This window comes from Solea solea, chromosome 1, assembly GCF_958295425.1.
Source record: "Solea solea chromosome 1, fSolSol10.1, whole genome shotgun sequence".
Taxonomy (NCBI): domain Eukaryota; kingdom Metazoa; phylum Chordata; class Actinopteri; order Pleuronectiformes; family Soleidae; genus Solea; species Solea solea.
Window position 1 is genome coordinate 15,063,384 of NC_081134.1, and position 22,067 is coordinate 15,085,450.

A 22,067-nucleotide genomic window follows, 5' to 3' on the forward strand; every position below is an offset into this window, starting at 1 on the left:
TAAAGTTCACCGATCATGGGTCATCAAGAGTCAGTTTGTGCTCTGAGGTCAAACTGAGATAAAAAAATCCATGAGAATTTTGAAGGGTGTTGTGTGTTTCCTGGTGTATTCAAGAACATGTTTTTGTGACAACACCTAATCCCTAAAAGAGAATTGCTTCATTTGTTAAAAATATTAATTCTAATACTAAAAACTATTTGAGGAATCGCACAATCCTAATACTTCAACAGGTGCTGCTGGAAAAGGGAAGTGTGTGGCCTGAGGAATTTGGTCTGTTTTAGAAGCTGCAGTGAAATTATTCCAACCTAAGACTCTCCTGGAAACGGTTGAGAGAAACGTGTAAAGTAAACCCTGCAGAGTTTGCATAATGACCGCCGAGCCCTCTTCTGCTTCTCCTGTAAGAGGATCGCTATGTGGTTACGCAATAATTTTAGTCACCCCTTATTTTAATATTGCTGCGCCATAATTTGACATCACCATGTTAGTTTTCATGTTCTCGTCTGAGCGAGCAGCTCATGGTTTTCATTTGTTTATGTCACTGTCTTGCATTTGTAGTGTAAATATTTGATTTGTTTTTTTCCCTTATGTTTCCTCAGAGAGCCTTTTTTAAAAGCTTATACTGATTTGTTATGGTAAATATATAATAAGAAATTAAATATTATAATTTTCAAATACAAGTTTGAAGTTAGATTCTCCACAGGTGGCAATATTTATACGGACATATTAAATCAAATCTGTAGATATTATCTTGATATTAATACATTTGTACATTATTTAAGAAAGGTCTTGTATTGACAATTATAATTATGAGTGGATTTAAACATATTTTAAGCCAGAATAAGAATCTTATTTAATTACAACTGAGTCCTTTTGTCTTTTTGTTCAATAGGAAAAATAATAAATAAATTGAATCCATCACATTAGAAAGAGCTGCTGTGGGATTCTAGTTCTAGCGTTGTGACTGATGGAGAAGTTCATCACAGTGTGTTGAATGTGCTCATTCTAATGAGGATCCATCAGTCCACTTGAGACAACATGGTCTCCTAAAAGACAAATCAATCACTGCTGCTTTTTAAATGACCCATCTGCCTTTCAGGTCCTGATGTTAGAGAGGGAAATAAAATGTAACATGATGTTGCATTATTGAAAAACCTCAGTGGACATGTAGATTACCACTCTGAATTGAATGAAAAAAAAAAAAAAGTGTCATGCATAATTTTTGGGTGAAAAACCTTCAATTTATCTGAAATATTGTAATTAAAAACTTCAATTAATTTCTGCAGGATTACAAAACAGTGATCATTCCTCTTTAAAATATGTTAAATCAAATTATAGCAGCCTGGTGGCGTTTACTCTGTGTTTTAGTTAAAAACAAATGTTTGCTCTTCTTTTTAAAGTGAAGGTGACATTTTTAATAATTATTACATTTTTTTCCACCAACATTAAAACATTATAGTTTCTCTAACGTCTCGCGAAAAAAAAGAAGATTCAATCTGGATTCAAACGTTCGTATAAAGCGATTTATTAGGTCAATATACTTTACACTTGTCCCCTTGTTTGGTCATAACTTCCTTCACATCTTGTTTTTTTTTCACATATAGCTGTCAAAGGTGGATCTACAGTTGACAAAAGTAAATTTGAAACGTCTTAAATTACATGCTCAACAAACTGTACTCGACACAAAAACAAAACAAACCGGGAAAAGAAAATCCAGAATAGTTTCACCAAATGAGGACATGCACATAACCAACAGAACATTTTGGCCCTACATATAAATACTTAAAAAATCTTTACAGTCTTATCTCATAGTGCCCATTTATATTTACATATTCACAGAAGAATAAATAAAAATGACAGCATATTGCCAAATATTTGATCTGTCTGCAAGAAGCCTCTGCTCTGCTCAGACACGAAAAAATACAGAATCCCCCTTTTTGTGCTTCATGCGTTCAACAAATTAGTGGAACATAGAGTCAATGTAAGTGTTTGTTTTTTTAAATTATTATCATTGTTGTCGGTGTTGAGTTCATGGCCTGGTCCCTTGCTCTATTTGTTGATGCTGACTCCTCACGGCAAACCTGTTGACGTGCACGGGGATTGGCACCACGATTTTGGGATTACGCACCGGTTCCCCTGAGCGGTTGTTGACGTTGCCGGCTTTGATCCGTTTCCATTTGGCCCTGCGGTTCTGAAACCAGATCTTCACCTGCACCTCGCTCAGTTTAAGTGCGTGTGCGATCTGGGAGCGTTCAGTCAGGGACAGGTACTTTTTACAGTGAAACTCCTTTTCGAGTTCGAGCAGCTGTTCGCTGGTAAAAGCTGTTCGTCTCCTCCGGCTCTTCCCCGCCGAGCTGCCGGGCGGCAGCGCCTCCTGCGAGCCCGTTTTTAGTTTGCTCTTCTGCGACATGGAGCCACAGTTGTTCCCGTCCGAGAAACTTTCGTTCTCGCTGTCCGCGGAACTGTCCTCTCTGTCGCTGCAAACGGTGTCTGCTGATTTTAAGTCCAGCTTCTCGTCGTCTGAACTGTACAATTTGGTTTCACCTAAAAGAAATTCAAAGCAGAAGACACATGTTAAGTCATTTATTTATGCATTAGCCAAAAACGAGCATTACGCATTTGTGTTAGACATCATTCACTGCGTGTTGAGCTGATTGAGGAGACACACAACAAAACATCTTCCAAATGTACAGTAGAAGGACCTACTTTTACACATTTTGGCCACTTTGTTTACAACTTACTGTATCATTCAGTATATTTTACTTAATTTATTTTACTCAGTTTAATTAAATGTGCTCTCCAAATTGTTATAATCACATAATACAAATAAATCAAAGTTTGTTGTTGAAAAAAACAAACTGATGAGTTGTAATTATATATTGTTTTTCATTTGTGTCAGGCTACACTAATGTTAGAAAAGTTTCACTTCCTTTATCCCCACTGACTCCACTGCTCCTCAGAAAACAACTAGTCTGGATTCAAATCATTGACCCATCTCTGGAGCATTTTACGCACAGCGCTCACTGTATGTATCGAAGAGAAGTCGCGAGGCCAAGCTTACCTGATATTGTTTGGAAAGTTTCAGAGAAGTTGAGGAGCTCGGAGCTCTTGTCCCGGCTGTGCAGCTCATCAGAGTGCGGACTCTCTTGCCTCCTCGCTCCTGGGTCGACGGCGCTCAAACGCGGGCCGGGCAGCTCCTGTGGCGGGTAGAAACTGTCCGGTGGATCCGAGAAACTTGGCATGGTTGTGGTGAGCGCAACCATGGAGGGCACCCCCTGTCCCAAACTGGCACAGAACGTGTTGGTGAGTCGTCCCGCGAAAGAAGCCAAAGGCGCAAGTGGAGGTATACCAGACGATAGAGGCGAGTGGGATAAAGCTTGTGGAATAACCAAAGGTCTGTATGGCATGAACATGGGATAGCCCGTGTAGAGCAGGTGTCCCGGTCTGGGCTGAGGAGTCCCTATCAGGGAGTCGATAGAAAACGCCGTTCCTTGAACGCCGGGTCTCTGCATTTTGCAGGTGGACACTTTTGTTGGCTGGAGGAAAACTTGGAAGCAGGTGTCCTCCTTTTCCTCTGCGACGCGCAAAAAAAAACCAAAAAACTTTTCAGTTCACAGACGCAGAGTGGATTGAAAGTAGATCCTCTGGCGTGTTGTCATCCCTGGCAGTGGAGTGGTCTTCCTTCTCCGGATCTGTGCGCTCTGTGTGCGTCGGTCAGTGCGCGGGACGCTTTGTTGTGAGATCCCCTGCTACCTTTTGCCTCTTATTTGTCACACACTGTGACACAAACACACGCTCTCTCTGTCTATCTACCTCTCCCGTCTCTCTGTGCGACTCTAACCTCCGCCCCTCTCCTGCACCGCGTGTGTGTGCGCGCGCAGAGAGAGAGAGGGGGGAAAGAGAGAGAGAGAGCGCGCATTGGTTATAATCTGCAATACAAGAGGGATGAAAGGGGGGTGTTTCCCTGGGGGCTCATCCATCTTCTTCAAATTACGCTTCATTTCCTTATTCAGCCTCTGACTTTTTGGCCGTCTTGAGAGGCGGTAGTTTCCCAGTGGAGACCAAATAGACGGGTCGCACCCCCTCCAGCCCTCCTCCCCCTGTGCCAGGTTCACCATTGACTGCTAAAACTATGTGAGAGAGACTGCTCCAGCCCTTCCCCTTCTATAATCGTTGACCACACCAACCCAATCAGCTATTATTAATTTTGATTGATGATAAGTAATTACTCTGGATTGAAGGGACAGCCTAAAACAACGGTGGCTTTTGTAGGGAATATTGGGGCCGATGGGCATCAGAGTCAGGAGGAGGAGGAGGAGGAGGGAGAGGAGGAGGAGGTGGAGGGAGGAGAGAGGCAGATGTTTCTCCGCTCTCTGTGCCATTCTCCGCGGCTAAAAACAATGTGTTTGGCTGCAGAAAAAGAAGTGCTGCTGCAACAATTGTTCCCTGGAGAGAGATACTCTGCGCGAAATTAGATTCAGATAAAGGGAGTGTATATGAGGTCAACGTTACGCACGCACAGCGTGGCCAAAGTCAAATCTGTATGGATTTCCACTTCCAGTTTTTTTTTTGTTTTGTTTTTTTTAAACAAACAAACAAAACAACTCTGGAGACTTTTTTTCCCCCTTTTTAAATGCTATGAATCATAAACATGTCAAAATATCTCCCGCTGATCATCTGCCAATTTAACCGAGAACATTTTCAATTAAGACACATTTTTGTGACACACTTTGCGCTTAAGGAGCATGGTAATTTATCCCTGATTCAAAACGCACGTGGAGAGAAAAATCACATTTTCTGCACCCTTTAAACTGTGTTTTAATCGCAGATCATTTCACCTTTTAAATGGCTATTGGAACTGATGATGATTAGCCCTATTGAGTCCTGGGTGATCGGGCTCTCCAACTGGTCGTCTGATTGCATGAGGACACAAACATATCACCAGCGGCTCTGATTAGCAGTGGAGGGCCAGGCTAATTCCTGTAATTGCCAGTGACTTCAGCAGCACCTCTCTTTGATCTATTGAAACCATTTGTTGAGACCCTCTGCCTTTTCTCTGTGGGAGCTTCAATGATGTGACACCGATCATCTGGAGCCTGGACGCGCTCTTTTATTTCACACATTTAGTCACAGTGTTCGGCTGGAATGAACTTTAAAAGAGGATTAAAATAACGGTGCAGACTTTTTTTTTTTCACGTGCGCCTTAAAACTGTGTTAAAACATTTTCATCATTCAGATTATTTTCTTGATAATGTACACCCATAGACTGACGACTGAGCATTATCTTAATTTACAAACAAGAACCCACACAATAACTAGATTATATTTTAAAATCAACTAATTCCTCACACCACTTTCTTAGTAAATGTGTAGAAATTAGGGCAAGTGCAAAACGTTTGTGTGTTTTTTGTTTTCAGGTTTTGTTTGACTCCAACTGTTCCAATCTCATGATGAGATTAAATATTGTCTGACTTTTCATAATAAAAGCACTCATATAGGCAACAACCTGCCTAAATCTATACAGTGCAGGCTCTGTCTGCAATCCGCCTTTTATGACATGACATTATATTTTGTGCTTGCGTACAAAATAAATATAGTATTTTTGTTTTTAAATATATACTTAGCATCGTGAATTCTCCTTTTCCCCTATAAAACATATGATGATGAAGAACATTAAGCAGACTAAGCAGCATGCGAGAAGACTGCGGAGTATAAAATGTATCAAGAGATGAGAAAAAGAGAAATTACATGGTGGAATATTTTTATTTTATATCTGGTCGTAATATAAAATTAATTAATTACAATCATATCGATGGGCAATAATACATATTTAATAATGAAAATTTTGAAGTAAAACGCATAATTACCCTGGGAGTTATTGTTCAATTTGGATTTTTATTTATAAAAAATAAATCAAATAAACGCAGGATAGCATCTTCACTATCAAGTGCAGAGATACAAAATGTGATCACACATTAAATGAAATGTAAAACAGTTGCTTTGGTAACCTATACTTTGTCAACTCAAGTCTATAGCGCCCTCCTGTGGTGCAAAATCAAACACATTACAGTGCTGAGAGATTGATATGGAATAAAAGAGAAAATAGCAGCTGCTTCTACCTCCTCAAAAGGTCACTCGTGGCACCAAAAAAATAAAAAAATACAATCCACAATATTATACGTGTGAGTAATGTTCTCTTCAGTGGACGTAGCCTCTGAATTCCAGGAGCAGGTAGTTCTTGATGAAAGTGGGGAGGTCGAGTTTTGGCACCACCTGGTGCACTCGGCCCTCCAGGAAGCTCCTGAGTCTGCAGCGTGCCAAGTGCTGCAGGGAGCGAGGTGTCAGCGTCAAGGAGAAGACTGACTCATAGAACTCTTTATGCTCCTGATTGGACACAAAACACAAATGAACTCAAGTTCATTTTGGTCAAACACTGATATCATAACTTCAAGTGAGCCAAATTGTACTTAAAAATGCACTTTATCTACACTGTATTAGTCATTATAATGTAATGTGTGTGCCAGCTCCACACCCAATATTTTTAGCAAATATTTATACTTTTATATTTTCCATCTTAAAAATGATGAGCTATCCAAAAAATGATTTTATAATTTAGAAATCAGATTTCTTTGGCGTTCATGTGCGCGACAAACGTTTTGTGCATGGAAATACCACTGAAAAACTAAAACTAGCACATGACATTTAGAAGAAAAGGTATAATGGCACAATCGACGTCAGAAAGTGCTTGCCTTAAACGCCTCTGTAGAGACGGACTCGACCCAGGTGTCTGTGACTTTGAGGTGACTGTAGGCGTTGAGAAGAACCTCGATGGTGTGTGGAGACTCAGAGCAGTGCTTCAAAACCTAAAAGACAGCACCACAACAGTGCAGTGCACGGCCACAGGATTCACACAACTATCATATAAGGTCATGCACAAGCTTGTGACTCGTTCATGAACATAGAACTGAAGAAATAAAGTAATTAAACACTTGTGAAATGAACAGATTGGTCTTCCCTCCAGGGGTTTAACTGGAAATTATGCAATTAGTGCTAATTAATCTCCTATTAACACTTGCCTAATTAGGAACCATGCATTTTGTCTTGTGCACGTGGGTTCATTGATAGTTGTAGTCTGTTTCCCGCAGAGAGAGCAACACTTCATGTTGTGTCATGAAATGGGAGATTCAAATGGATTATTGCAAGGAACTGTTTCATGTTTCAAGACTCTCTTACTCAAGGTGTTACACTGTACTGTAGCATTACATAGCTTTTCATTTCTCACCACTGGCAGAGCTCCAGGCCACACGCGGATAGAACCATGGTTGAGCAGAGCACGGACGATCCTCTCTGGGTGATGGGAAACCTTGTAGCACACCACCTTTAGAATGTTGTGCAGGGCAGTCTCACCACCGTAGTCCATGTTGTTAACATGGGCCCCGTTAGCCAGGAGCAGATCCACGATGTCTGGATTGGCATTCTTACAGGCCATGTGCAAAGGAGTGTGTTTGTCTTGGTCCGTCGTGTGGACGTCAGCCCCCGCTCCCAGCAGCATCCGGCACACCTTGAAGTAACGCTGGAGGTCCTGCACCTGCTGAGGCTGAGAACAAGCCACATTGAGAGGTGTGAGACCCTCGTCGTTCTGTTTGTCCACAGTCGCTCCGTATCGCAGGTACAGCTCAGTGTGGTCTGGTAGGCCGCTCCTGGCCGCCACATGTAAAGGAGTGTCACTGTCATCGAGAGTGTGGCCACCGATTGCTGCTCCGTACTGAAGGAGATATTTGGCACAGCTGCAGACAGAAATACAGAACCTTGAAATGACTTCAAACCTGTGTTACAGTGAGACTAACTTTCTTAAAAGACAAACAACACAATATCCCTCTAATAAGTGTGTAATTGATTAGCAACAAATGCACTCCTGCTCAGTCCAGTGCTCTCAGGGGGGTTTGCTGCTACAGCTTTACTGGGTCTTTGTACTTTATGATGATAAATGTTACTTGTTTCACTGTCTTTATGAACGTAGAATTAATTAGCAATAAAACCACCCTTGCCCAGTTAAATACGCTCAGGGGATTTACAGATATACAGCAATAAGAATGTACTACCGCCAGTCTAGTCTGGTCAAGAGGGGACCGGTCTTAAAACAACTGATCAGTAAGGTGGTGGGCAACTTGAACTTGAAATAATTACAATATTCCATCACAATAATGCTATCACTAATGATATTTCACAGAATTTCAGTGTAAAAGTATTTGTTTTGATACTGAACCATGTATAGTTTGAAGCAAAAAACATAGTTATGATGCAATAAATAAGGGGCAACTTTCATTAAATCTCTAAATTAATCTCTAAGTTATACATCTCTTGCTCTGCTTTTACCTTCTATGTGATAAATATAATCAAATGTATTACTATTAGTAGAAAATAATTGCTAACAAACATATTTAGTATTATAATCTGTCTACATTCTATCACCTCACTGGCAGTTTACAAGACAGAGGAGGTTTTTGTCAAAACATGATATTAAATGGTGGACCACATTTTTTAATATATTATTATTAATAATATTGGTCGCTTAAATTTTATTATATAAATGTTATTTATATATTATGTTATTTTATAATATGAATATTAAACAGTATTGATCAACATAGCACTTTAAAACGCTACTTCACCCAAAAAAATATACAGTATTTTTACCAATTTCCAGAGATAAATGTGTTATTCAATCATCAGACAGTGGATCTGAGATACAAGTCTCATTCCCACAACAACAGAGGAAGTTGGGATTGCAAAAAATGTATAAAATTAACAAAAAGTCAGCCCCTTTTTTTCTACTTTCCTCTATACTGATGCAACTACTGTCTCCTGTTGGTGTGAGGTTGTCCTGTGTTGTTGATGAGATGAATCACTGGTCTACACTTTCTGCTACTCACTCAAAAGATTCTGGACTTGTGCAAACGTGCAAAGGCATGAGGCCGTCTTCAGAGACAGCGTTGGCGTTGGCACCGTGGACCAGCAGCAGTTTGGTGCACTCTGGCTGGCAGTTTTCACACGACTCGTGGAGGGCAGTGGTGCCACCGGGCGCGAGGTCTACATTGGCCCCGCGTTGCAGCAGGAGTTTCAGGCAGTCTGTGAAGCCTCGACCGGCTGTGATGTGAAGTGGCGTGGTCAGTTCCTGCTCATAAGTCAGTGACCACAGTCCTGCAAGAAGCACAATTTGCATTCAGTTACTCTGCCTTACAGAGTTCAAGGTTCTCGTCACTATAGCATATAAAACAGAGTGACAACATTCATCTGAATGTCAGCGATCACATCTTTAAAATCAAGCACTGGAACTCTTACTCAGGCCTCTGTAGTTAAATCTGAAGCTCTTCCATTCCTCTATGTTGCTGGTGTCATAAATAGCATCGACAAGGTAGTCATACTCGTCATCGTCCAAAATGCTGAGAATCATCAGTTCGTCACCAACGAGCAGAGAGTTCCAGAAGTGTAGGACAGAACCCGTGGTCTTGGCTGTGGCGATCACGTCAGTGCGGTACGTCTTTCGTTTGTGCCACTTAATCTTAGGTGCCACATATGCCATGCTGGAGCTAATTAGTTTGTTTTTAACGGTGGTGGTGGTAGTGCGTTGTATCCAGAAGGAAACAGGCACTTATGTAGGTTGTTTGTGCACACGGGGCTATTTCAGGCAGGGGTCAGGTGATATTTTGCTTGGCCCTGGGAAACTTGCCAGTACAATGGTCCTGGAGCCAATACCTACTGGCCTTTTCATCACATGCTCACTGATGCAGTAAAACTGACTTGTTTTAATAAATGTGCATTCAGATAATGTAGAAGAGACACAAACTGATGACAAATGTAAAATCATTGGTAAAATCCAGTGTGACAATGGCCAAATTTTGTTATGAAGTTATACAGAATTTTGATTTTGTTTTACTGATATACTTTAGTTTACTACTTTAATTTCTGGTTTAGAAATGCATTGTGCAAACAATCTTAAAATGATAGTATTTATTTCAAAACAAAAGAGCAAACTACTGATTTTATGACAGATATTGTACATTAATAGTTGATTGTATTGTCTTAAATATCTGCCCGAGGGTGAGATGCACATGCTGCTTGTGTTTTCATATTAAAATTATTTTTAAAGCTGTGATTTATTTTTCTATTACTTAAAAACAGCCATTTTTTTATTTGTGATAAAATAAAAAGTAGTTCCAGATTTCTGAAATGTGTATGCCATGAGCTATAGTGCGCCATATCGTATAAGAATCACTGAAATATTTCAAGACAGATGCTGTCTCCTACCTTCCCCTTTGGCGACCCAGCGCATGTCCCCTCCCTGTGGCTCAATGATGAGGTTTGCTGTGGATCCTCTAGGAAAGAGGCGCTGCATAGCCTCCAGGTCTCCTGTATATAAAGCGTTCTGAATAACCACATCTTGGCACAATGCTGGTGGAAGAGCGGAGCTGGACCTCAGCTGTTCTCTGTCCCTGGCCTCCCTCTTCCACATATAGCTATTGAGATGATGGTAGGCCATCTGCCTCTTGTACTTGTATCTCTCCAGCATTTCCTCGTCAAGTTCAAGAGAACGCAAGGCCGTGGGTGTAAAGACAAAGCTGCCTCGCAGCATGCTGAATGGTTTGCCTTCAACAGAGAAAAGCAGTTGCCAGCGTTAAAGTGCAAAGACCTTCTAAACAGACCTTGTTTCACTCTCTCTCTGGCTAATGTCCACTATGTGCCTGCTGGCTGTTCACAGGGATAGTTCACAGAGTTGTTTTGATATTTGGTATGAGACCCTCCCTGCAGTGTGACAAGTAATGCTATTTTTATGTCTCACGTGCAGCCATTCGAGCCTCCCATGTTTGCCTCCAGCCAAGTTGAAGCCATGAAGTGTCTCTGTCAGGCTGCAGGTGTCAAACAAGTAAAACCTCGTTCTTTGTAACCATAATAAATGACCATGTTGGACAAAACTAAAAAAAAAAAAATAAAAAAAATTAAGGTTTCTTACAATTCTCATACATATATGATCATATAATGAGTAGAGGATTTTTATAAATTGCTGTAAAAAAACAAATTAGCCAGGTATAAATGAATATCTAAATTAAAGCTGCAGTATGTAACATTTATTGAATTTGTTGTTGACATTTTCATTCTGTCTCCGCGCTGGTCTTTATGAACAGAAACAAAGTTACTATTTTTGATATATGTATGCTTCATCCTTCATGTGAACTTACTGTTATGGTGCTTTCCCCACTCTACTCGGTTTGGTATCAGGCATGTCGTTTTCCATTACCATAGTACCTCCTCAACATAGGCAGGGCCGTGACGTCGTTTTTTTATACGCGACACAAACACGTAAACTACTGCCGAGCAAAGCAGTTGTTTTCAGTGTAACTGAATCATTAGAATCAGTTCATTAAAAAAGATTAGTTCAGTCTGACACAGTCACTGAGCTAAAATACGGCTGAGAGGGTTGGGATGCAGCTTTCGGCAGTGCTGTCACTAAATACACCAGACTCCTCTGTTACATGATGAGATTTTAGACACTTCCTTGCTAAATGTTGGAGATTAACGCATGTTTTCAGGGTTTTTAAGTCTTTTCAACTGATCTTCAGCTCGGAATTGTTCGGTTTAAGATTCCAATATGTAGCCGGCAGTCTGTTGAAGTCACAGTTTAGTATCAGCTCAGCTCGCATGGAACATCACCAGAGCAGATATACCGGAAAAAAAAACACCCTGTAACAGTTACCATCCCTAAGTAGATTTGAGCCGAATAGTGTTAAAACTGTATAGTGGAAAAGTGCCATTACTGTGTATACATCAGCAGCGCAGGTGTGTCGGGGCAAGAATTCACTTCTGAAACTAATGTATTTGACCTTTGTTAATATTTAAAAGTTACCCGCAATATTCACTGTTTGGGCACCTTTTATTGTCACATTTTGCCTCGACATTTTCTTTTAAGAAGAGCAACTAAGAAATATGTGTGAGACTCTGTGATTATGAGTTTAAAAAAAACATGTTTTTCTGCTCGTTTTTTCTATTTATCTATTATTATTCAAGAGCCTTAATGGCTTTTATGTATCCACATGGCTCCCTGCATTAGAGCATTAGGCTAAATGACTAGCAACCGCTGTGTTACTCTGCCCCACGTGTAGTGTTCTGATGGTGGAGGGACAGTGTATAATTAAGCCTCTTCAGCCTTCTTCCTAGGCATCTGACAAACATTTCTTTTGACTGATGGGCCATTTGCTAAAGCTGGTTGAAATTCTACCCAGTAGCAAAACAGGTCCAACTCTCTATTGACATGAAAAACATTTTTTTTTTTTTTTATGTTAATATCTTTGAGATTTATGAAGACTGAATAACACATCCTGATGTCACCGTGTACTAAAATGAGCTGTATTGGAGACACGGTGTAATAAAACCAAAAATGTTGCCGTCCATTTATGTGATTCTGTGTTGAGTCCATCAGGATACATGCAATCTCTGCAGAAACCAAGGTCTGTAGCACAGCTGGAGGAAGACATGATATTTGTGCAGAGGTTTTTGCCTTTTTTCCTCCATTTGAAAACACAGAAGCATAACTGCATCTCATCTATACCTTAATGACTGTTCTGGTATGGAAATCAAGGTCATTTATTTTATGTTACAGTTTGGTAATAGATGCCACATTAAACTGAAGGCGAGTAAGAGTTTCAACTTTGAAAACACACATTACCAGAGAGAGACTAGGAATATTGTTTTTGCGGCTGGAGTACATCCTTTTAAATGATATACATAATGAGTTTATAATATGCATCTGGGCTACCTCCTCTCTACTTTGATGTCTTCCAAATGGCCCGGGTGTCATCAGCAGAACATGTAGGCACTTTCCCGCCTCATTGACTCCCAAATGTATTTTAAATATCATTCCTGGTAACGCAATTATTTAAAACGCTGAACTAAACACTTACTAATGGGGAAAAAGACAGCGACTTCGATAAATTCATTTCTCAAATGGTGGGCATTCATGTTTCCTTTTTTTCCCCTTCTCTTTTCTCTGTGAAGCGGAGGCAACTCTGATGACAACAAAAAAAAAAAGAGAAAAACATCAGCAGCAGTACCAGCCCCTGCCCTGCCAGCTCCCTGTGGACATATTAGATTTTTGGTTTCCTCACATTACCGGTCAGTAGCTGTTTCTCCAAGGTTTTCTGCATTGTGGTCAACTGAATGCCTCTCCCAAAGGCAGCAAGAGGCCGGACATCAGCAACAGCCCTGATGAGAGTGAGGCACTTCATTTCTGCAATCATAGGCAATTAGTTCCCTCTGATTATGTGCCTCTTAATGCTGTTTTGAGTACTGTGGCACACTGTAATACAGAAAGAGATTAAACTATAGCCCTCCCTCCACACTGAGCAGTCATTTAATATACTGAGAACATAATGAAATGTACACAGTAATTACAGTAATATTAAATGCTAATGGCTTTGCAATTGGATCTTCTGTTAGTTTAAGACAGAGTCAGCGCACCCAAACAAAATCTAAGTCTAGAGATAGCATCGGCCATGACATCAGAGCACTCACTTATTCATCAGGTGTTTCTCTTTGTAATGATTCATGTGTTATTTCATATCATACCAATCAGAAGGAGGCAAACGGATGCCTGGAATATGAGTTGTTCTGTACAGGAAAGAGAGCAATTAATATGCAATTTACACACTTCAGCTCTCTCACAGGGAGTTAAATAGGAAAAAAAAGGGTCAAAAGTTTCTCTTCTGGTGATAGAGTAACTAGGATGTCACCATGGAAACATGATGAGAAATAATCAGCGCACTTAATTGGCTGGTGACATTTGCTAAAGAGAAGATGGTGACTGCATTTAGGCATTTGTCTACTGGTTATTCAAATGTTCTTAATATCATAGCAACTGTTCGGTCCACACAGACACATTTAAGTAGACACACACCGTCTGCTCGAAGTCATCAATGCCATTAAAGTGCCTTCCAACACTGCTTTATTTCAATCTATATACGTATATGGCACGGGCTTAGAATGGCACCTTGTTTGCAAATCTTCCTCAGGTCTCATCACAATGCTTGATGCTTGGTGGAGAGACTAAATGAATTTGCAGAGGCAGAATTGAACAGTAGCTCCAAACTATTCAGTAGAAGCATGATTACTTTTTCCTGTACTATTCCAGCGTCGAGCCCACCACCTATAATGTATTGTATATCGGTCTTTGCAGATTCCAATTGTCTCTCAATGCACTGATCACCACGCAAATAGCCCCCTGTTTCATCATGACAATTGAGAGGTTCATATTTCAGCCTAATAGTCTTGTATAACTTTAACCATCTATCACAACCTCATTTCATTGCGGTTGCAGTTAATACGCGCTTCCCTGCCAAGTGGAACATTTTCTAATGATGCACTCACACAAAAACAAGGCAAGCCAGCGCGGGTTCTGCATCACTCAGTAATGCATCCATCCATAATATGTTCATAGCAGCCTGCCGAAAGCAGACAGTGATCACTACCAGTATAGGCATGGGCGTGAGAGGGGATATGAGGAAAGGGTGCAAGATACAAAACCTTTAAATGGCCACGATAATCAAGATCAAGTCACTGCCATCAAAGACCTTATCACCCTCATCATAACATCTGTAGATTTCATGTCATTATCAAAAAAACACCGGGAAACGTCTAAAATGAGCTTTTCAACAATAACAGTCGGTGGTTGGAGTCGCATTCAAGTGCATTATTACAGTGATCCTGGCTTTGTTTGCAGGATGTTGATACAACAGCAGGCTTTACGGCATCATGCTTTACATACGTGCACTAGCCTGTAGCCTAATATTTGAATGTAAAGCCTGATGTAAACAGCATCCTAATTAGAGAGAGACCCTGATCAGCGCCTTCATTTTATGCAGATTGGACTCGTGCAAATACTGGTGTCATTATCCTGTAATCAAGTACTATTCAGTTGACAGTGGCGTCTCTTAAAACACCTGATGAGAATGCACAACAAGGATTGAAGGTGGCATTATTTCCCCTGACAGTTTATAAATATGTCAAACTTTAAAGCTAACCAAATCAGGGATCTTGTCAAGTATGAATGCACCAGAGGGAAAAAAAACAAGATTACTTTAAAAACATGTCCTCTGTGGTCTTTTGAAATATAATTGTAAGGATATTAAACACAATTACTGAGATGAGTGATGATTACAGGTGAGTCACGGCTTGGTACTTCTTTTCCAACAAGCATTAAGAAACCAAAACTGTAGTGTTGAACACGTGCATAAATTTAATGTGGATGGATTTTGGCTGTTTTATTTTATTTCAAATCACATATGACAAACAAATGATTCATCCATTTTATACCACCTGTAGTTGAGGGTTGGGGGAGGAGCCAGAGGGGGTGTACATCCTGGCCAGGTCGTCAGCCAGGCCGTACTGATGTACTAATGTACTAATATTAATAAATGTAACAGAAAACATCTTATCATTATCATCATAATTATATTATTTTCCAGTAGCAAACAATCCCATTTCTAAATATGGTGGTTTAATACATCACTCCTGCAAACAGATAACATTATTGTAAAACCACAGGCAGCTATTATAACATTTTATTGTGTGATATTTTTTTTTTCTGGGAAGCATTTTGTAACCAGAAAAGTCTTTTTTTTTAATACTTCTTATGATTAGGATGAATATTATGACATCATTTTCTAATGCTCTCACATGTTCACACTTCTCTGTTACTTTTCAGAGGGAAATGTTGCACGTATTATTGCATCTAATCATTATTTCCACATAAATTTCACATTAAAATAAAAAAATCAATGTTTTTGTATTTGTATCAAATATTAGCAAAAAAACATTTCACATGTTTTAATTTAAAAAAAAGTTCTCAAATCACTGGTATCATTATTTTATTCAAGCTGGTATTCCCTAAATACTTAAATGCATAACATTAGCTCATATTCCAGTAGCAGTAATAAATAAAATAAAAATAAAAATATCAGTGTAAAGTGGTCATAATACATATATACAGTCACAAGGACATTTGCCACCACAGTGAATCTTACTTGCGTACAATGCTAAATGGAGGAAGGTTTTAATTTGTATTTATTTATCTATTTATATGACATGCTAAAACTCTGAATAAGCTCCAGTTTGTCATCAACAATTACCAAGTCAACACCACACCCACCTGTTTAAAGCCACACCTGTCAGGCCTGGTGTGCAGGTGCATGTGCACTGACATTTTAGTTTGACAGTGGATGATAAGACTAAATCTTTGTTGTGCATAACATAGTTAAGAGAACGAAAGGGGGCTTTATTAGAAAAGCATAGTGCAACAATAGTCTTTTAGTTTATAATTACAGTTTATATTAATAGTACTGAGCAAAGGAAAGTGTGTACATAATCTAGATGCACTAAAAATCCATAGCCACCTGTACAGTAACTGTGTGTATAAATGGCAAATAAGTGGCTTTATCCATGTTTAACACTGTAGGGGGATTTTTTAGCTTTTATTTCCCCCTGTATGAATAAGTTGTGCAATATCAAGTTTATTGCCCTCGTATTTATTGTCATATGCAATTACTCCATCTAGTGGCCAATAGTGGTATGTTCATATTCCTCTCCTGTAAATGTAAATAGTTTATTATTATTTGTATTAAAAAAAGAGAGAGAGAGAGAGAAAGGGAGCTTTTGTGCGTTTATTGAAATCACAAAGTCACTGAGGCACAGGTTAGATGCACCGGTCTAGTGGTGATGAGCTGGTGATGGAGGCTTCACTTGGAGCTGGTGTACTTGGTGACCGCCTTTGTGCCCTCGGACACTGCGTGTTTCGCCAGCTCTCCAGGCAGCAGCAGCCTCACTGCAGTCTGCACCTCCCTGCTGGTGATGGTGGAGCGTTTGTTATACTGAGCCAGGCGGGACGCCTCCGTGGCAATCCTCTCAAACAGGTCATTGACGAAGGAGTTCATGATGCTCATGGCTCTGCTTGAAATCCCTGTGTCCGGGTGGACCTGTGGAGACGAGGACGGGGACAAGTTCAGGGACAAGTTCAGGGAGCAGCAGAGGCTGGAGTCGGCGGTGCGCGCTACCTCCACTCACCTGTTTCAAAACTTTATAGATGTACATGGCGTAAGTCTCTCTTCGTTTGACTTTTCTTTTCGCCTTTTTCTCACCCGAACTTTTCCCCCTCTTCTTGGAAAGGTCGTTACTCATGTTGGAAACGCGGTAAGGTTGACAATATGAAGTAACTAGTTTATGAGAATTGATTTTTCCCAATTTCCTGGTTCTGTGCGCGGCTGTTTATCGAGCAGCGCTAATTAGTGTGTGATTGAGTTCACCTGTTTGGAGCTGTGACTCGTGCGCCTTTCCTCCCATTAACTGTTCAACGTTCTAATTCAGGCGGTTAATAAATAAATAACGTTATTTATGCGAAGTGACAGTAACTTTGACGTGATGTCGAGGAAATGTTTCTCTTAAGTTCTAGGGACCATGTGGTCAAAATGCATAATATTGCTTATTTTTGACAGATTGTCTTTCAATTTAGTCAATTTAATGGGTTGTCCTTTCACTTGTGGAACCAGTTGACATACATGTGAGTGTTCGTTTATAAATTATTGGCGAGATTACACTTGACTAACTGTATTATTGTTCAATGTGTGATTACATAGTTCAGGATATTTACATGGGGATTGATTGGAGATCCAGAAAGGACATTGACCTACTTTCTACTATTTGGGGACTATGTGTTGAACATAGTTGAACATTTGTTGTGCTTTCAGTTAGGATGCAGAATTCTACTTTATAGCTTTACCTCCTGTGAAAACATTGACTGTGTGCACCAGATTTGATAGCTTACTTTAAAATTAAGAATGTACTTGTTGGAGTATGTCATTGTCTATATTATTTTTGTTGTATTATCTTGTGTTGGTGATGGGTGAGGCAGCATGCACTGTACCCAGGCCCTGAAACTGAATCAGCTAAATGGAATCCAGCTTTAATTAACTTTATTGTTTACACCTGTGCTTTTCCCTCTATGGCATACCAAAATAAACAGTGGAAAATGCCTAATGCAATCTCTCAGGGCTGTCATGTTATAAAGGGAGGTTATTTTAAGAGGTTACACCATATAAATGATGTCCACTTGGTGGCAGACTGGTACCATTTTTAAAGGCTTATAATGTACAGTGTATTAAAATGGTCAGTTCCATATTGCAAATGATAATTTCTTTACTGAGGTTACAGTCATCAAAAATGTATAATATGGAGTATAAGGCTGAATTAAAATGGAATTTAGAATTTCAGCCCCAGATTAATTTAATGTACAGAAACATACATTGTAATATAGATATGTTTAGGTATTTTTGCCCACTAGTCTGCAGCCCTTTCCCTTTGTATATGATGGATCATATTTTTAAATCATATGTAGGGTAGATATTTAATTGTGTGAACTACGTTGTCCCTTAACTGTGTGTCTCTTTGCACAGGCCAGGATGTATTTAAGCTTTGTAATAATATTTAAAATATAATTTGAACATATCCTCTCTTCACTGAGAAGAATTCACCAACTGCATACAGTACGTACATTTTCATCAAGTAGTGCACAGTGTTGGTAAAGGTTTGCTTAAAATAGTTTTTTAGGCCCTCATACTGGTCGCTCTGCCCTCTTAGTATGGTTCACAAAATGTATTTTATTTTCAGTTGGTGTTATTATGGTGTCTGATGTTCTTTTTGGTTTAATAGTCATGTGCTCTCATCTCTATGCCTGTGTTTGTCCATTGAAACTTGTATTTATAGAACATCATGATTTGAATGTGAGATAAACATGTTTTAGCTTGAGGCACGTATTAGCAAAACTATATTATCTAATAAAAAGAACAGTGTAAGGTTGTTGTAGTCTCTTAGTAGCAACTCTTGTATAACCAGTTGCCCCATACAAAATACAATTATTGTATAATTTATAGCATGTTTGATGCTAAAAGTGTATTTAAGTAAAGGATTTTGCTTTGTATCATCTATCTCACTATCTTTGCATTTTTCTTATTTCAGTTGGACTCTACAAACATGTCAGTGAGGCTCTACTGAATTTTTGAGATGCATCCATTCAGTGGACAGGTGAGCAACAAATGAGGGAAAGCTGGTGCAACATCACTCCCCATCGGTTATTTAGGATATGTAGCGTAAAGTAGATTGACAGCGGTGATAAAACCTGAGAGGAGTAGCATTTTCAACATGAACATGTATTTTGTTTTAAGTGGTGCTGGAGTTTGGACCTGCTAAAATTAGTTTATTTTTATGAAACAAGGTATGAAGGGACACGTCATGATGGTACACACAATATTCTCATACAAGTCAAGTCAAGTATTTGATTCCTGGCTCCTCTAGTCTACATACAGATGGGTCCCTGGGCAAGACACTTAACCCCACATTTCCTCTGACTGCAGCATGTGAATGGGTGTGAAAGACATATAAGCGATAGAATGGTAAAACTGTTGTGTAAAGCAGCTTTGAGAAAAGTGCAATATAAATACAGACATATGCATAATTGGTGCAAATGTCCTTGTAAAATGAAATGTCTTTGTTCACTGTCCTTGACTTTCCCTTCTGCTCTCAATTTTGTTCTCCACAGGTGTACAGCAGATATACTACAAATAAATAAGTCCTTATCTTGGACAACATTTAAACAAGGTCATTTGCAGCAACTGTCGCACGCGGTGAATAGCAGCCATTGGGTGAGTGTTTTGTGAAGGCCGTCTTCTCTGTTGTCTGGGAGATTTTTTCTGTTTGGTGCTTTCATCTGTGAAGAGAAAATGGGAAAAGGTGAGTGTGTGCACATCTGCTACTTCGATGTCTGTCTGACAGCCACAGAAAAAGAAAAATGTTGGCCCTTCTGTTTATCGCAACCTCTCATATCGACATATTGCTTAAGGCTATGAGGTGTGTGTGTTCTGTTGCAGTGTGTGTGTTTTTTTCCCCTGAAGGATTTGTGGCTTAATAGAGCAAAGCCTTGCCTGATACCTGCAGTGATTACTCTGTAGCTGTCTCATGGGCTTGCAAACCACAGTAACATATATGCATACAAGCAGCAAACAATGTTTTAAATTCCTATGTCTTGATTCAGTCATTCTGATGTTTATTAATTCAATGTTTTTATTATAGGTCCTGTTCAATGTGTTTGTGTGAGCAACAGGACATTGTATAGAAAAGCAAATTGCTTTGAGGCTGAGGGAGTTTTTTTGTTGTTGTTTTTTTACATCTCAAGGCACTTTACAGAGACCTAACAATATTATAGCACAGAACCAAACATTTAGTTCCACCACGAGGAAGGACATGGTGACAGTGGTAATGAAGAATTCCATTTTTAACACGGAGAAGCTTTTAACTGAACCAGATTTCGGGTGGGCGGCATTTATAGGTTTGGTTGAAAGGAGAGCAAATGGGAAAAGAAAATGTAAACTAAACACATTTAATTACATGCAGTAGGGTTTATATACAATACGGAAAAAAAGTCTGGCTAGCTTTTTATTTTTATATCTTTAAAATTCTCTGATCTTTGGCATTTGGATTGGTTCGATGTGGAAGTTAGTCACGTATACTGGCAAACTTTCAATGAGTTAATCTCATATAGCATGTGATTGTAATGCTCTCTTTAATAATCTGGTGTAAAATGCCTTTTTCACAGAAAATATTTGTCGATATGAAGCAGTTAGACAAACACAGTAACATTAATTAGGGTTCCACTCCAGTTTTAAGAGAGAATGGCTGTTACTGCATGAGGCTCAGGTCAGGTTTAGACACAAAAAAACAGAATGCTTGGTAAGTTTAAATCATGTTCAACAACATTACATTTATGTTGTGACAGAGGTGACAAAGCTCCTCCTGCTGAGGTCTTCACTCTGAAATTGCTGTATCTATGTTTGTTGTAGACCTGTGATGAAGAAGTTGCACTAGTCCAGAGTGCTGTAGTCTTTTTCATATTTCTCCTGTAAGTCTGCAGCATCTAAACCAATCTCTTAGCACTGCAGCAATTGTTACTCAGCCCCCATGCAGAAAATAGCTGAACTGATCAGGTGTCTGGTTTCAGGTGTCTGCTATGGGTAAAAGATGATAGTCTTAACTTCTGGGTTTCCTAATTATCCAAACATGAGCGTTTTTTGTTTTTTTTTATATATCTAATAATATTAAAAAAGAAATCACACCCCTCTGCAGTGGAAAAGAGAGAAATGCTCTTACATATTGCAGGCAGTCTGATTTGTTTTTTTCAGCAGCTTTTGTTCAATCATATTAGTGCTGTTCTGTTCAGTGCAGTGTCTGTTGCTCCTTTAATTTAATGACTTGTATGCTCTTAAATGTCAAATGCTTTACCGCCATGTTCAGTTCTTAACAGAGCAATCTGTCCTGTGTGCTGCTTGCCAGTTGTGCACAACATGGGCGTCGTAATTACTTAGTGATATGTGTAATATCCATGATTGATTATTATAATAATAATAATAATAATAATAATAATTGTTATTATTATTATTATTATTATTATTGAGATGACTTGTCAAATCAGGCTAAACTTTTATTCAGAACATTTTCTCAAAGCCTCTGCCAACACTTTGTTTACAGCAGATATATGAGGCAGTCCTCATTTGTTGGACGTCTTTGTCAGTGAGTGTAGCCATTTATCGTGTGTGGTCAATTTTCATTAGTGTCCCAACAATGGTTCAGGGGATTAATAAACACATTTGTTAGGTCTTCCATAACTCATGTACAGCAATAATAATTTGAATTATAATGAATTTCCACATCTATATATATTTAGTGCTGTATAGGCACATGTTTCAAGCCTTACTGTAAAATTGTAATTTAACAAGCATTTTGTCATGGTTGCATAAGGGTCAACAAATCCTAGTAACTGCTTTTGAAAAAAGCTTGAACAGTTATAACATGCTTGTATATGTAGACCTGGGGTGTGTGGCCACTCTGAGTCACTATGGAAAATATGGTGAACAAGATTGATCTATGTCAGGTGTTTTTTCAATTTGGATTTTCTTTTTCGCCATGTAATTAGTTCATAG

At 39.3% G+C, this 22,067-nt stretch overlaps 3 protein-coding genes across 4 annotated transcripts; all 3 read right to left on the reverse strand.

The window, feature by feature from the left end:
- Positions 1-1,506: 1,506 nt before the first annotated feature.
- gbx1 (gastrulation brain homeobox 1) lies at positions 1,507-3,936 on the reverse strand. Its single transcript, XM_058635058.1, has 2 exons — positions 3,059-3,936; positions 1,507-2,541 (listed from the first exon to the last, which is right to left on the reverse strand). Exons 1-2 carry the CDS (start codon positions 3,507-3,509, stop codon positions 2,027-2,029), a joined length of 966 nt encoding a protein of 321 aa, XP_058491041.1. The 5' UTR covers positions 3,510-3,936; the 3' UTR covers positions 1,507-2,026.
- Positions 3,937-5,753: 1,817 nt separating this feature from the next.
- Positions 5,754-10,759, reverse strand: asb10 (ankyrin repeat and SOCS box containing 10). Of its 2 annotated transcripts, none has more exons than XM_058634697.1 (5): positions 10,306-10,759; positions 8,931-9,198; positions 7,280-7,784; positions 6,747-6,860; positions 5,754-6,381 (listed from the first exon to the last, which is right to left on the reverse strand). In XM_058634697.1, exons 1-5 carry the CDS (start codon positions 10,628-10,630, stop codon positions 6,196-6,198), a joined length of 1,398 nt encoding a protein of 465 aa, XP_058490680.1. In that variant the 5' UTR covers positions 10,631-10,759; the 3' UTR covers positions 5,754-6,195. The 2 variants fall into 2 exon arrangements, with proteins under 2 accessions (XP_058490680.1, XP_058490690.1); XM_058634707.1 differs by lacking the exon at positions 10,306-10,759 and adding an exon at positions 9,340-9,848.
- Positions 10,760-16,728: 5,969 nt separating this feature from the next.
- zgc:92591 (uncharacterized protein LOC436997 homolog) lies at positions 16,729-17,348 on the reverse strand. The gene is made up of 2 exons (XM_058613854.1): positions 17,107-17,348; positions 16,729-17,018 (listed from the first exon to the last, which is right to left on the reverse strand). Exons 1-2 carry the CDS (start codon positions 17,218-17,220, stop codon positions 16,782-16,784), a joined length of 351 nt encoding a protein of 116 aa, XP_058469837.1. The 5' UTR covers positions 17,221-17,348; the 3' UTR covers positions 16,729-16,781.
- Positions 17,349-22,067: the final 4,719 nt, after the last annotated feature.

Excerpts from the sequence above, each read along its gene's own strand:
- gbx1 (XM_058635058.1), bottom strand. The coding sequence starts at position 3,509 with ATGCAGAGACCCGGCGTTCAAGGAACGGCGTTTTCTATCGACTCCCTG. Across the intron at positions 2,542-3,058 it reads AACTTTCCAAACAATATCAG|GTGAAACCAAATTGTACAGT; the intron begins GTAAGCTTGGCC and ends AATTTCTTTTAG.
- asb10 (XM_058634697.1), bottom strand. The coding sequence starts at position 10,630 with ATGCTGCGAGGCAGCTTTGTCTTTACACCCACGGCCTTGCGTTCTCTT. Across the intron at positions 7,785-8,930 it reads ACAAGTCCAGAATCTTTTGA|CTGTGCCAAATATCTCCTTC; the intron begins GTGAGTAGCAGA and ends TTCTGTCTGCAG. Across the intron at positions 6,861-7,279 it reads GGCCTGGAGCTCTGCCAGTG|GTTTTGAAGCACTGCTCTGA; the intron begins GTGAGAAATGAA and ends GCTGTCTTTTAG.
- zgc:92591 (XM_058613854.1), bottom strand. The coding sequence starts at position 17,220 with ATGAGTAACGACCTTTCCAAGAAGAGGGGGAAAAGTTCGGGTGAGAAA. Across the intron at positions 17,019-17,106 it reads TCTATAAAGTTTTGAAACAG|GTCCACCCGGACACAGGGAT; the intron begins GTGAGTGGAGGT and ends TCGTCTCCACAG.